We start from the raw sequence: 15,400 nt of genomic DNA on the forward strand, positions 1-15,400 counted from the left end.
GGATATTTATGGGATGGGGGGCAAGGTGGTCTGAAGTGTAAAGATAGATGATTGGAGGTGAGGAGAGTTGAGGTAATTGATGATCTGCGCAAGCGTGGTCAGACGTCATGCCTCTTCATAGGACGCATGTTCACAAAATGCCGGCGTTGGCATGACCCGAGGGTGGAGTTTTTAGCCTCTTGACGTCAATAGGTCGCTTGTTGGACATCTGCATGGGCCCAGTTGATGAGTTGGTGGTCTCAGCTGGCCTGAAGTGGACAAGGGGTTCTAATTCTTGAAAAAGAGCTAAAACATCCATTACTGTGGTGACCCAGGCTTCAAGGAGATGTTATCTATAGGAACCTAGTGGGAGTCAGATAGCATATTGCCTAAACAGCACAGTTAACAAGGGGCAGGGGAACAACTAAAAGCTACAATCAGTAATTGCAAAAAGGAAAAAAACTAGTTCCTAGCTACTTACTCATCAATGGCTGTTTGCAGGTTTCAGTACCATTTGCCTTAAAAAAGTCTCCACCAGTTTGCACATAGGCTGGAGACTGACCTTTGCCTTGTAGGTGGAGGCCTGGGGCTACTTGGAAGATGAGGAGGGTGGGGTCCTCTTCCTCTTCTAGTGCTGCTTGCCTCTTGCTGATCTACCAGAGAAAGGCTGGGCGCCTTCACTCAGGGGGGCGGTTCTCTTCCCTGTGTCGGTGTTGAAGTTCAGGCAAGCGGAGGGCATTACTGATGCAGAGCAGAGCCCAGTGCGGTTCTCAGTCTTTCCTTTTGCTTCTGATTATTAGATCTCATCAGTAGCAGAGGGAACTCACTCACTGGTCAAACCCTACCCACACACATTTTTATTAAACTAGAAGACTGGGCCGGCCCCGTGGCTTAGCGATTAAGTGCGCGAGCTCCGCTGCTGGCGGCGGGTTCGCATCCGGGCGCGCATCGACGTACCACTTCTCCAGCTATGCTGAGGCCGTGTCCCACATACAACAGCTAGAAGGATGTGCAGCTATGACACACAACTATCTACTGGGGCTTTGGGGGAATAAATAAATAAATAAATTATAAACTAGAAGACTTCATCTGAATCCAGGAATTCTGAGATCTCATTTGCTGTACATATGACAGGGGGCGTGAAACTGATAAAGCCTCTAGGTTTTGTTCTACATGTTGTGTGAAAAAACCTGGCAGTGAGTCTCTGGCCTAGAGGAGGTGCCATTATGGTTATTGAAATGGTATCCCCATTGAGGTTTTAGTTTAACCTAAAGCAGATTCTAATTCAACCTGATGACTAGTGAGAGAAGGATGCTGGAGAGATTGTTAAGGATTGGGTGTAATTTTTGCCTAAGAATGATAAATTAGTGTTCCTAGATATAATTCTAGAACTCCAAATTCCTTTGTAGACCAAAAAAATAAAGCTTCCCTTTAGCTAGTTGACGGTTCAGAGTTAAAGGTGTATCTACTGAAAAACTTCTGGTTGCTTCAAAGTTCTGTCTCCACCCCCGCCTCCATTTCATGGGCCCAGTTTTATACAGAGATCCCCTCTGAGTGCACTGGAGTTTGGGCGTCTGGAGCCCGTAGGATGACACCAGCAGGGGAATGTATTATGGAATCGGTTTGGGGACAACAGGTTTTGTTATTACCCTGAGTGGAGTTTGGAGACAGACTTGTTTTGGTCTTCAGAAGCGACCTTGTGTCATTTCAGTGGTGAATGATTTGGAGGAACAGCATTTTCTCTGTTGTTCTTCTCTGTGGATTTCGATAAAAACCAAAGTGCGTGAGGCTTTTAGGGGCAAAGGTACACAGTAGAGATGCAGTCCTCGTGAACGTTCAGGCTATGATCTGCATGACTCACGCATACAAGGTAAATATCTGTACCGCATCTCGTGACCAGCTGCACCTCTGAATTAATCGTAAGGCCTGCATGCTCACACAGCCTTCCCACGTGCTGTCCCTTTTCACGAAAACCAAGGTATTTTCACAGATTGATTTGGGACAATTTAAAAATCTTACTTATTCTTGAATAAGCCAGTACATTCCTAATGTAAAATTTAAAAAGGACAGAAGGATACCGTTGGTCCCCAGCTTCCTAATTCCTCTTCCTAGAGGCAGCTAGTGTTAACAATTTCTCTTATATCCTTCCAGAGGTTATTTATAAGTAAATATGCTGGCCAAATATGTATACTGGTTATTTTTTTCCTTTCAAGAAATACTAGCCTATTAAATGCATAGTTAGCGGTGTATCTTGGAGATTGTCCACATTAGTATACAGAGTCTACTGATCTGTTTTATGGCTGCGTAATATTCCATCCAGTGGGTATACTGTAATAATTTCATTAGTCCCAGATTGGTGCACACTTTTCCCCAATCTTTTGTTATGACAAACCACCACAGGGAATAAATTTGCACATTTATCGCTTTGCACATTTGTGAATGTATCTGGAGGGAAAATATTAAAAGCAGCATTGCTGGGCTCAAGGAAATTGCATGTTTCATTTTGATAGATGTGGTCAAACTGTCTTCCACAAGCATTGTACCAGTTTATACTCCCAGCCTGCACCCCAGAACTTTAGAAGGTCTGGAAAATGCAAGTGTGATGCTCAGTTTTAGAACCCAGAAGAAGGAGAGAATGGGGTGGTGCTGAGGGGTACGAATGTGACAGTATCTCCCATGGCACCTAATGTGTTCGGTAGGGGTAGAAGGGACGTGTGGCCTCTGGGGAGTAGTAGAAGTTGTCACATGTTGTGCACGGCAGACGACTGAGTGCCGTGGGGGTTCAGGGTACACCCAGCTGGACTGGGCACGATGCCCATTAATCGTAGCCTGGCCTTCCTCCAGGAGCCTGCTGGCCCACGAGCACCTCTCCTCCTGGTTACTGTAGTGGATAGAGAGGAATTAGGAGGAGAGTGTGGTCTGAGGGCCGCCTTGAGGAGGAGGTACCTCAGTACAAGGATTTTTTCCCCCGAAGCATGACGTACATTCAGTAAAGAGCACTAGTCTTGAGTATACAGCTCAATGAGTTTTCACACCTGTAAACGCTGAGTCCCCACCACCACACCGAGAGACATTTCAGGCAGCCCAAAAGGTCCTCTTGTGCCCTTTCTCCATGGGTCCCCACCCCCCCCCCCCACCATGTTGATGCCTGTCGGCCTCTGTTGGTCTAGCTTGCTGCCAGAGTTCCTGTAAGGTGGAGTCGTGTGGTAGTTGCTCTCATGTCTGGCTCCTTCTACTCGTCGTAGTGTCCTACGCCTTAGAATTTCAAGGCAGTTAGAATTAATCCTGGAGTAGGAGACACTAGAACTGAGCTAAAAATGGTCGCTTCTCCACCCTGTCTGAGTGAATTTGGGAAGCCCTATTAGGCACACTCTCTGCTATCCTGTCCCCACCCAGGGTGAATTAACCTTTATAAATCAAGGAAACTGAATGTTGGCTGACACCTTAGAGTGCCAAATGAGACCATTGTTTGGTTCCAGTAAATAGGCCGTAAGATAATCTGTTAGGGCTTTTACACAAGTTGTAGGAATTCACTGGTTCACATAAGGCCCAGGAGTGGTCTGACTTCAGGCATGGCATGATCCAGGGACTCAGATGATATCAGAGCTCTTGTTGTTGTGTTGGCTTTATTCTCAGTATAGCTTCTGCTGTAGCAGGATGGTCATCCACATTCCCCATGCTGCACTGATATTCCAGCCCGGGATTCAGAAAGTGGAATTTCCTTTCCCAAAGCTTACGTATCAAATCTATTGGAAAGATTCTGATTGGCCCTTTTTGGGTCATTGTCATCCCCAAGGCCAGGAAGATGGAGTTCTCTGGTTGGCAAGGCTTGGCTGTTCCCCACAATAATGGTGGCAGTTCTGAAACCATGTGCATAATGGCCATCAGTCTGAGAGTCAGACGCTGATGTTGATCATGCATTATTTCTCTTCCCTCACCAATACTGGGTGTCGTCAGAAAAGAGGATTCCCGTGAATGTGTTTTCAGTTCAGGAATTACCTGGAACACCTGCTGTGGTCACAGCACTGGGCCAGGTGCCCTGGGATACCACGTCCATGTTCTCATGGAGGATGCAGTCTAACGGAGATGGAAGCAAGTGCACAGTTACTGCACTCAGAGTCAGGGCGAGACAGGATAAGACCAATGAATAAAACAGAAGGAACTCAAAAGCTACAAAAGGGTGACTTCCGGCCCTGGGAGCCAGAGCTGGAGCCTGAGGAGAGTAGATGCTGGTTACCTCTTGTGGGTTGGGCAGATTTTGACCTAATAGGACTTGTACCTAAAAGTGGGTTTGAAGATGATTGGGAGCACACGTTTTCCCAAACTCTTACATTTGCATGCTGTCCTTGCCAAGCATGTTGGTTTTAGCTTCCATGCTGTATCTTTCAGTGTCTGAAAGGTGTAGGAAGACGGGAGGTGGAAACCTTCCAAGGTAAAGATTTTTGGTATCAGTATCTAAGATACAAGGATGGGAGGAGGCCAGCTTTAGTGGGTTTTGGTTTTTTCCTGAATTCTTTTGCCCTTCAGCTTCCTCCCTTCTGGCCCCCACCCCCTCAGATAAACCCACTGCATTCTGAAGGTTGGTTTGCCACTTCAGGGCGAGAAGCATAGTACCTGGTGGTTTTGGCAGAGTGTCTAGGAACTTGCTAATCATTGACTCACTGAGAAAGTCACGTTCTCCCTTTTTTAGAAGTAACATTAACAGCACACAAAGCCACGTTGACCTGAATAAATTTAGAAAGAAGAAATAAATACCCCCCCGAACTACACACACCTCCTGAAGCTTAAGGAGTCTACAGGAAATTAATAAGTGTGATTAAAATCTAAGACTTGGACAGCAGTTAGAATCAAGCGGTTCTGGATCACCTAGGAAACAGAGTAAACAGAGAAAGCTCAAGATGATGGTTTCTATAGGTTGAAAGCAATAAGAAAAAAATCTTCAGGCATTTTAATAGTTGATTTGAATATAGGCTGTGTTGGGACGTCTCAGCGATTTCTTCATCTTCTTTCCTGTCGTTTCTCGTCCTTCTCCAGCTCTGCTACTGGGGAAGGTTAAGGTTTGCATTCCTGTTACTCAGAGTAGTTAACAGTCCACACAGCTCGGTATTTTATTTCGTGTTAGGCTTTGTTTTCATGCTTGTGGCAGGAACATTGTATGCAATTAGAAATAGGATGCAATATTCAATAATTGCATTAGAAAAATAAGTGTAATGATTTTCCCTTCCATTCATTCTATGTGGCTTCAGGATTAACATAGCAATTTTGAAAAGAAGTCTTAATGTGCTCTTTAGTCTATTACAATATAAAGCTTTTTAGTTTTTTTGGATTTTATGTTTTTAGTTTAAATTTTTTGTTTTTTTAGTTTTGCAAGAAAAGAAAGAATCAAGAGAATCTTGAAAAGAAAAGAGAATTGCTATGTAGGAGTCTAAAATTAGTATTACAGAGAGCTTATCTGTGAGGGTCAGCTTCCAAAGGTAGGTATGTGTGTGCATTCCTCCTCACCGCTCAGCATTCCGCGGGACTGGAAGAACCTGTGGGAAAGACTCGTGGTCCTTGTGTCCTGACACCCTGTGGAGAAAGTCCCTGGCACAGGGCCGGTAACACCTCTTTCAGATCAGCCAGCACTTCCGACAGTGAGATGTTAGGTCCTTGTTACTTGGAAGGCTCACACGTGGACTCCCCTTGTTACCGGATACATACCCAGGTTCTTTACCCGCCACACAAGAGGGGCCAAATAAAATTAGAACGCCAGGCTTATGGCAAGGAAAGAGTTTTTATTTTGGGTGACGTCAGCCAGGAGACGACAGCTCTCGAATTTGTCCCGTCTCCCCGAAAGTTGGGAGGCAAAGGGGTTTTAAAAGTTGTGAGGAGGAATGTGGCTGCTGGTAGAGAGGGGGAGCCTGTGGCCTTGCTGGTCGGCGCTTTCCCACCAGCCCGCCTTTGGCCTTGTGAGGCTGCTGGCAGATGGCAGATAAGGGAATGCAGGTGGGTGTCCTTCAGCTGTCTTTGTCTCTGTGGTGGATGGTGGATCCAGGAAGCCACGGAGTTGAGGTCTGAGAAGCTTTAGTTTCTTGATATCAGTTTCCCTGTAACAAACCTCAAGAACTGGTAGTTAGCCAAAACATCAGTGTGAGCCCAGCTTGAGGCCACCTAGGCTTTTAACAATTAGTAACTTCTATCTGCCCAGTGAAGTTCAGGGATACAAAAAATACTAATATCTACACGTTAAGTTACATGAATGTAACTTAGAGAAGCAGGGAAAGAGGACGAGTACCTTTGGTTTTAACCCCATATATGCTGGGTTTAATGGAGGGGAACTGATATCAGGGCCAGTATCACCCTTACTGTGTCAGAGGCTCTGAGCTGGTGCTGAACTGAACTCGGGAAACCAGATCTGCTCCGGGTCGAGCCTGTGACCTGCTCGGTGACTGCCCCTCTGCCCCTCTGCGTCGGTGTCCCCGTGCTCACGTTGCTCCGGCCCCGGGCTGTAGTGTCCCCAGTGGTCACTGACAGATGGTCTCTGTTTTTATTAGGGTGCCCGAAGTGGTTCAGGAGCTTCCGGTGACTTCAGCTGTGGACGACGTCAGGCAGCCTCGTTACAGCAGCAGCAGTAACTTCGAGACTCCCTCCAAGAGGGCGCCCACGAAGGGCAGAGCCGGGCGGCCAAAGAGGCCAGAGCAGGACCACTACGAAACGGACTACACAACGGGCGGCGAGTCATGCGACGAGCTGGAGGAGGACTGGGTCAGGTAGTCCCGCCCCGCCTGCCGGGACCCCGCGCCTGGTGATCAGGGTGGCCAGCCAGGCGGGGGGGTTGCTCCTGAGCTGGGAGGGTGGCTTCATTCTTTGCCAACCAGGACTGGAGACAGTTTCTGTTAGTTTTTTCCTTAGTGTGCTTTCGTAATAAAGGGTGACGTGAAGGGATATGTTTGGCTGTAACCACGTCTTAAAAACATATCCACTGTCCCCACAATGGCTGATAAACCTCACCAGAGCTCTTACTTTACCAGCAGTCGAAGATGCAAGTGTAGAGGAGCTTTGTTCACTGATGATAAAATCCCCAGAGCAGGGCTGTGGCTTTCCTTGGGCATTTACTTGAACATTAAGCTTTCACGATAAGACCCGAGATTCTTTTTAAAGTTTAATACAAAGGACTTCGGCAAATGGTGTTGTAAACAACCAAGTTAACAGTCCATGTTCTGGCCCCGGTGGTGGTTCTGTGGCTCCATGGCCATCACCGTACTCGTGTTTGATGTTCGGCCTCCTCTGCACACGTCTTCTGAGGGCCAGGACACAGCTCAGACATTTGCGGTGTGAATGGGGGTTCATCAGAACATTGCTTCTCAAGAAGGTGGGAGGGGGTGCGATACTTGTATCTTGAAGTCCCTGCTCGCTGGTGGTTCCCCTCATCTTCCCCTTCTCCCCGAAGAGTTTTTTCTAGTTCAGCCATCTATCTGTAAAATATTTGCCTAACTTGTATCATGGAACATTTAAATGAAAACTTTTAGGAATCCTGAGTTTTCGTTTGCCTTTTGAGCAAATCACTTAATTTTTTCCCCTCAGTAAAATGAAGGTATTAGTCTGACTTAGATCTAAAATTTGGAATTCCGGGGCCGGCCCCGTGGCTTAGTGGTTAAGTGCGCACGCTCCGCTGCTGGCGGCCCGGGTTCGGATCCTGGGCGTGCACCGACGCACCGTTTCTCTGGCCATGCTGAGGCCGCGTCCCACATACAGCAACTGGAAGGATGTGCAACTATGATGTACAACTATCTACTGGGGCTTTGGGGGAAAAAAATAAATAAATAAAATTTTTTAAAAAATAAAATAAAATTTGGAATTCCGTATTGCTGTGAAGTTCCTTAGTCCTGTGAAACAATTCAGAGTATTTCCTCAGAGGATTATGGCTTAATAGCATCACCCTCATATGTAAAGAATAAGCTGGTATATTGAGAGATACAAGTTAGAATTTCAGGGGTTCTTCATAGTTTAATGCGTTGCCAGATTATTTTTACAATGAGCATGCATTTTTATACACATGCATTTTAATATCTACCATTATAATCAAAGGAATGAAAATAGCTGTGTCCATTTAGAAAAAACAAGACAAAGACCAAAAACAAATACCCCAAACAGTCTGAAAACTGTAGGTGGTAGCAGAAAAGCCAGCCGCCACTCAGCTGCTCTGCCACTGCAGTGACGAAAACACGCTTTGTGTCCAGAATTCCAGTTTTAAGACTTTAAACATAAGTATTCCATTACCATGTGGTGTTGTATATTCAGAGTAAACGAGTTCCTATGACTTGAACCTTAAGTTTCATAAATGATTTTCAACTTTATTTCTAAAAATTATGGAGGCATAGTTTTTGTAAAAACATGAGCAGTGATGTATTAAATGTAATCGTTCTTAAGAGAATTTGTTTGCACTGCACCTACCTGTGCGGTGTAAAAGCAACAGAAAGAAGACAGGAGAATGTCATTTTCACTTCCCACCAGCTTTGTTATCTTTGAGGAAGAAACACTGGATTTTATGTCTGCTAGGGATATATAAGTAGTCATTTTCTGCTCAATTTTTAGGGAATATCCACCTATCACTTCAGATCAACAAAGACAACTCTACAAGAGAAGTTTTGACACTTGCCTGCAGGAGTACAAGAGCTTACAAGCAGAACTCGACGAGATCAACAGAGAGCTCTCTCGTCTGGATAAAGAACTGGATGACTATAGAGAAGAAAGCACCGAGTACATGGTAAGTTCAAACCTGATGATTATAGGTTACGTGTAATTCTACTCAATGGAGATACAGTATCCTTTATACTAATGTTGGTACAAATTTGCTGGTAATTATCAGACTTAATTTCGTTGAAGGATAATTGAAATCGAGTCTTGGATGAACATCTTTCCAAACTGAAGAGTGTACTAATGTAATTAAAAATTACAAAGCAATAGTCTATGTACATACGTCCCTTCCTATTTAAAAGAAAATAGCTATATTACTTGTTCTATTTATAAACACAGTTCATTCTTTCTGTAAAAAATTCAAACAGGGGCCAGCCTAGTGGCGCGAGCAGTTAAGTGCGCGCGCTCCGCTGTGGCAGCCCAGAGTTCGCCAGTTCAGATCCTGGGCACGCACCGATGCACCGCTTGTCGAGCCATGCTGTGGCGGCGTCCCATATAAAGTGGAGGAAGATGGGCATGGATGTTAGCCCAGGGCCAGTCTTCCTCAGCAAAAAGAGGAGGATTGGCAGATGTTAGCTCAGGGCCGATCTTCCTCACAAAAAAAAAAAAAATCAAACAGTACAGAATTGCATACAGAAAAGTAAATTTCCTTAAATTCCACCATTCAGTTGTCACCAAAATATTAGTTGTTAAGCTGTCGCCTCCATGTAGGTGTGTGCCTGGACACACTGAGTCTTCCACACGGAATCATATGTTTTACTTTTATCCTTCCTGCTTTTTTATTCAATAGTAGTTTGTGGTTTTTTTTCCTTCATCACCTGCTGAGGTAGTGTTTGTCCAGGTAAAGTTACTCTTTTATTTTATTTTATTATTTATTTTTTTGGTGAGGAAGATTAGCCCTGGGCTAGCATCTGTGCCCCTCTTCCTCTACTTTATATGGGACGCCACCACAGCATGGCTTGATGAGCAGTGTGTAGGTCCACACCCGGGATCTGAAACTGTGATCCCTGGGCCACTGAAGCAGAGTGCGTGAGCTTAACCACTATGCCACCAGGCCAGCCCCTTCTCTCTTATGTTTAACTCCTCTTTCCATGCTGCACTCTTTGGAAGGAGGTCAGGATGCATGGATGACACTTAGGGGTGGGGAGTTATGCTCCAGCTCTTTAAAGGCAGTGGACCTGCACAGATGGTTTGGAATTCTTCTGCATGGGAAACCTGTCACTTCCTGCCGTGTATTTATTTATTTAGTCAATCTTGGACGTCAGTATGGACTCATGGATATCTGTTTTATACTGTGGGTTATAATCTGAGGCTGCTTTATTTTGTTGCTCGAATTGTCACAGTGTTGACCATTGGGAACTGCTTCAGTTGCCTCCTGTGTCGCACCCCCATCATTGTGGGGGAGTTTCTTTTTCAGTACTTTCTGGTACTTCTTATATCCTGCTTTTTTACTCAACAGTAGTTTATGGTTTCGATTCATGTCAATAACAAAGATCTACTCACTGAAAAAATATTTTTATGTGTTAAAAAATAGCTACAGAATTTTCATTTCTATGGTTGCACCGTAATTTACTTCAAGTTCCTTTCATAGAGGGTGACTCTGAGGTATGTCTCTCCGCCACACACACGCACCTCCCCCAGTAACACACTGTGAACCTCTCCATCTTTGTGCCCTGTCTGCTTATCGTGCCAGAACAAATTCCAGAATGTGAACTATCTGAGTCAGACGTTATGTACATTTAAACTTTTGTTGCAAAGCTGCCCTCTGGAAAGATTATGCCAACTGCATTCCTGCTGGTCATGCTCTGGAGGGCTTGTTTGACCCACATCTCACTAACATTTTGTGCCTGAAAAATTACTGCCTTGTGTCTTAGATATTAGTAATGAAACTTTTTTCATCACTTCATATTCATTTTATTAAATACCTTTTGCCATTTTTAATTGAGGTGATCTGCATTTTATTGATCGTTCTTGTGTCCTTGAACTTGTCCCCCAAAGGAATGAAGTCCGCTGAGGGCCTGGAGAGTGTAGGGCAGGCTCCACTGGGAGATCACGAGGTGACCACTATGAATTCTCCAGACAGGAGGGGGATGAGTGCACGAGTTCTCCATAAGGAGAACGTGATAGAAACCTGGAAGCATCAGCATGCTTCGTTTCTTAAAGGATTGCAAATGACGGGCACTGAGACTGGCAAGGGTAGGAGACTAGATTAGTAGAGAAGTTAATGGGGAGCTCAGACCGGTTTTCTAATGAGACACAACCTGGTCAGGGCTGTGCTTGACAAGACCTCTGTGGTGTGAGCAGGCACGTGAGCTGGCCCGGGGAGAGCAGAACAGCAGGTACAGGCCTGTGTGAATAGAACGTGAGAAACGTCTTAACGCCATCAGTGTCTTTTTACTGGATTCCTTAAGGCCCTCCTGCTGACCATAGCAGTGTTAAGAGCTTTAAGACTTCTTTTTTGGGGGGGCCGGCCTCGTGGTACAGCGGTTAAGGGCACGTGTTCCACTTCGGCGGCCTGGGATTCGCAGGTTTGGATCCCAGGCAGGCACCGCTTGTCAAGCCATGCTGTAGCGGCGTCCCATATAAAGTAGAGGAAGATGGGCACGAATGTTAGCCCAGGACCAATCTTCCTCAGCAAAAAAAGAGGAGGATTGGCATCGGATGTTAGCTCAGGGCTGATCTTCCTCACAAAAAACAAAAATAAGACTTCTTTTTTTTAATTCCTTGTATTTTTGTCATAAGCTGGCATTTTTAGCTCCAAAATATAACATCAGGAATGTTATTTTTGAAAGAGAAAAGGCTCCACTAAACATATTCCTTTGTTCTCATTAACAGGCTGCTGCTGATGAATACAACAGACTGAAGCAAGTAAAAGGAGTAAGTATTTGGACTGTAAGACTCTTTTAGGAGGAACTTTTCTAGTTACATGTTTTTCCTTTACACTTTAGAATGACTACGAACACCTTGTCACACATGTGCTGATTATAGACAGAAGGCCCTAAACTGCAAGATGAGAACTGTAACTGAGAAGTTGGAACCTTTATTTCAGTTGTTTGCAGCTACAACCAATACTGATTTTTTTTTTCCTTTTTTTTTCCTAAGTTGAAACGTAGATACAGAAAAGTGGACAGATCCTAAGTGTACAGCTTGGTAAACGTCCACAGAGTAGCCACACACCTTTGCGGGCGCGCAGACTGAGAGCCCATGTCCTGGTTGCCCTTGCACTCCGTTCCATTTTCACACTCACCCAGAGGTGCCTGAGTTCTGACGTCCTTGGTTCCGACATCATCGAGTAGTTGTGCCTCCTCTGAACTTGATATCAATGGAGTCCTGCAGAGTGTGTTTAGAGTGTGGTTTCTTTTGCTTAGTATTATGTTTGTGAGATCCGTTCGTGTCTTGACATGTAGCTGTGGTTCATGTTTGTGGGTGTCTGTGCGCCCGTGTACATGTCTGTTAGGTTTACACTTAGGAGTGAAGTTGCAGGGTCACCAGGCACATGTGCATCCAGCCTTGGGTTGGTGCCCTCAGACAGCTTTCCTGGTTTGTGGTTTGCTTCCCACCAGGCAGTGTAGGTTCTTGTTGCTCCTTGTCCTTGCCAATACTTGGCATCATCAGTCTTTTTTTGTGTGTGTGAGGAAGATCAGCTCTGAGCTAACATCCATGCCAATCCTCCTCTTTTTGCTGAGGAAGACTGGCCCTGGGCTAACATCTGTGCCCATCTTCCTCCACTTTATGTGTGACGCCACCACAGCATGGCCTGCCAAGAGGTACCTCGGTGTGCGCCTGGGATCCAAACCTGGGCCACCAGCAGCGGAGCGCTCACTGAACCGCTACGCCATAGGGCGGGCCCCTGGCATCGTCAGTCTTTATGGACTTAAAACATTTTTTGTTTTTAAAAGATTTTATATTGAATTGTTTTAAATTGCAAAACATCATGATTTTAAAAGCAAGAGTTTAAAAGGACGTATAGTAACATTTCCTGTCCCGTCCCCATTCACCCAGTTCCCTTTCCCAGGTCAACGCATATCACCAGTTTCTTGTTTTACTGATTTTTTTTAGATGATGTATTTGCAGAAAGGCCAATAAGTTTTCTTGGTGACTTTGCAAATCATTAGCAATGAATGTATCCTTTGTAAAACCCACGTTAGAAGATCTGATTGAGCAAAGTGAATCAGCTGCCCATGTGGTTAGAGATCCTGCCACCTGTTTTACTCCACATAACACCCCCAACAATTCCGTATGACTAATATTCCCCTTTTTCTGTTCACCTCTGCCTTCCCAGAAGCTAACACATAACTGGTTTTATTTTGTTAAATTTACCTGGTTCATTTCTTTTCCTTTCTAGTCTGCAGATTACACAAGGAAGAGGAATTACTGCAAGCAGTTGAAGAGCAAATTGTCACACATCAAGAAGATGGTTGGGGATTATGACAGACGGAAGACCTAGGAGGAGATGCCACACTGTGCAAGACTGAGACTCAGCAGGCATCTGCAGTGCTGTCAGAGGCAGGTGACTCTGTACTGTGACCAGGAGGCCAGACCTTTGGATCATTAGAGTTTGGTAGCTTTAATATCATCAGTATTGAAGCATTTGTAAATAGCTTTTGATAACCACCTGGGCTGAACACTCCAATTAAGGATTTTATGCTGTAAACACTGGTTCTTGTATTAAGAGCTAACTGTTGTTGGAGGTTTTTAACCCTTTGAGGAAGGTCCTGGAGTGAACTGTGCTGTGAAATTCATGCCCTGGGCGGTCACGTCTTCATCCCTAGTGCTCCTTAGTTCTCATGGATGATCTCATTTAATCCCCCTGCCTCCTCCTTTCTGATAACTGTTATTTATAATCATTCCTGTTAGATAAGGAGACAGCCCTGCAATGAAGTTTCTGAACTGAAACTGCTGGTCGGCCAGCATGCCAGTTTGGGTCAAGTCTGTTCCGTGACCCCACTCATAAGACCCTGGCCTTCCGTATTTTAGCTACTACAACACTGTATTCTATCAACCTCCCTATTGATTTTTTTCTGTGTATAAATGGTTAAAAGAGCTTTTTGTTGTTTTGTGTTATCCTGGGAAAAGATCATGTAAAAGTAACAAATTGTGAAATTTAAAGATTGTAAATATATATTTACTTTTTAAATCAAAATTTAAACCTACTGTTAGAATTTTGTGTATTTTTAAATACTTTCTCATCTTTTATGGTTTACGTGCATTTTTTTCTTAACCAACTAGGCTTTTTCATTGTATGAGAGTATCTGATTACATTTATAATTCAACTGTGACTTGAACTATATCTCACAAGAATGTTCAAGTTCTGTACATATTTTATATGGCATTAAACCTGGTTTTTTCTTCCTATAATATACCTGTTTGACGTCATTAGTGCTGTTCATAGTAAGCTGTGGAAACTACACTCAGCAGTTGTGTCTGTTGCTGTTCTCAACCATTCTGGGTGCTGTGCTGGCTGCCAGATTCCCGGCCCTTTGGCTATAAGAAGGCCGATGGGTCTGGAAATGGAACGAAATACCACGAAACACCAAAGTACTTCAAATGGTGCCCTTCAGTCTCAGCACTTTTTTTTTAATTCAGATTTTCATTAGTTAAGTAAAATTAGCTGATAACATCGGGCATGTGGCCTGTAGCCAAGTTGATGTGATTATCCCCCAGTTTAGAGCTCTTTATCTGAAAATTTTTGAAGAACACTCTTTAAGTTAATCACTGTTATGCAATTCAGCATTTATGTATATAGTTTTTATATACAAGTCTGAATCATTTTCCAAAGATACATTTGGAACATTTTTCAAATGTTTCCATTATAACATTGATTCATTTTTTCAAATTGAAGAAATTCTTAATTTCCATGTGCTATACACACTACAAAAGATAATGAATAGTTTATGCTTTTCATACCTTTTGAATTCACACCAAATGGTAAGGACTCTTGTGCAACTTAACTGATTTGTGTGTGTGTGTGTGAGGAAGATTGTCACTGAGCTACATCTGTGCCCATCCTCCTCTATTTTGTATATGGGACGTCACCACAGCGTGGTTTGATGAGTGGTGCATGAGTCCGAGCCCAGGATCCGAACCCGTGGACCTCAGGCCGCTGAAGCCAAGCGCGAGAACTTAACCACTATGCCACTGGGCTGGCCCTTGACTGACTTTTATGTGTGTTGACGTATGAACTCTTTGTTCCTAGAAGCCAGTGTACTTAGTTTGCGAAGGCAAGCTTGACAGTCTTCTGACAAACAAAACAATCCAGCGGATGCAAACATCAAATAGCACGAGTTTGTGTTGTAAAATTGTGCCATAAAATCGGACTTTGAAATAAAATCATTTTTCGAATGTGGTACTTACACTAAAGGCCACTTCAGGAGCCAGGATCAGAGTGTTTCTGTTGGGGTTGGCATTAACTAGCTGTATGTAACTTTGACAAGACACTCAGGTAGTTTTCTAGTCTGAAAAATAAGAGGTTTAGATTAGATTTCAGAGGTCTCTTTCATCTCTGACCTGTGATTATTATGTCTACATTCTGCTTTCTGCTATAAACCATTGTTCCAAAGATTTTGTGGAAGCATGTGGTCCATCTGATAAAGGTTCTCTGCATAAAGTGAGTCCCTTTACATGTGTGATTCTGTATTAAAAGTAGATAAGATCCATATTTTTTATTTCTCTATTTTGAAAAATTTAAATATGGAAAACTGTAAACATACATGTACCCACCACCCAGAAATAACAGGTATTAGTT

The 15,400-nt window shown here is 44.0% G+C and overlaps 1 protein-coding gene across 3 annotated transcripts in view; it reads left to right on the top strand.

Moving 5' to 3' along the window:
* OCLN (occludin) overlaps positions 1-14,015 on the top strand; it is a 49,207-nt gene extending 35,192 nt beyond the window's left edge. For all 3 annotated transcript variants that reach the window (XM_058557657.1, XM_058557582.1, XM_058557513.1), the window contains exons 6-9: positions 6,513-6,728; positions 8,554-8,725; positions 11,491-11,532; positions 13,001-14,015. In XM_058557657.1, coding sequence (XP_058413640.1) covers positions 6,513-6,728; positions 8,554-8,725; positions 11,491-11,532; positions 13,001-13,102 — 532 coding nt within the window. In that variant the 3' untranslated portion in view covers positions 13,103-14,015. The remainder of the gene's footprint in view (positions 1-6,512; positions 6,729-8,553; positions 8,726-11,490; positions 11,533-13,000) is intronic.
* The last annotated feature ends 1,385 nt before the right edge of the window (positions 14,016-15,400 follow it).

Source organism: Diceros bicornis, chromosome 1, assembly GCF_020826845.1.
Source record: "Diceros bicornis minor isolate mBicDic1 chromosome 1, mDicBic1.mat.cur, whole genome shotgun sequence".
Taxonomy (NCBI): domain Eukaryota; kingdom Metazoa; phylum Chordata; class Mammalia; order Perissodactyla; family Rhinocerotidae; genus Diceros; species Diceros bicornis.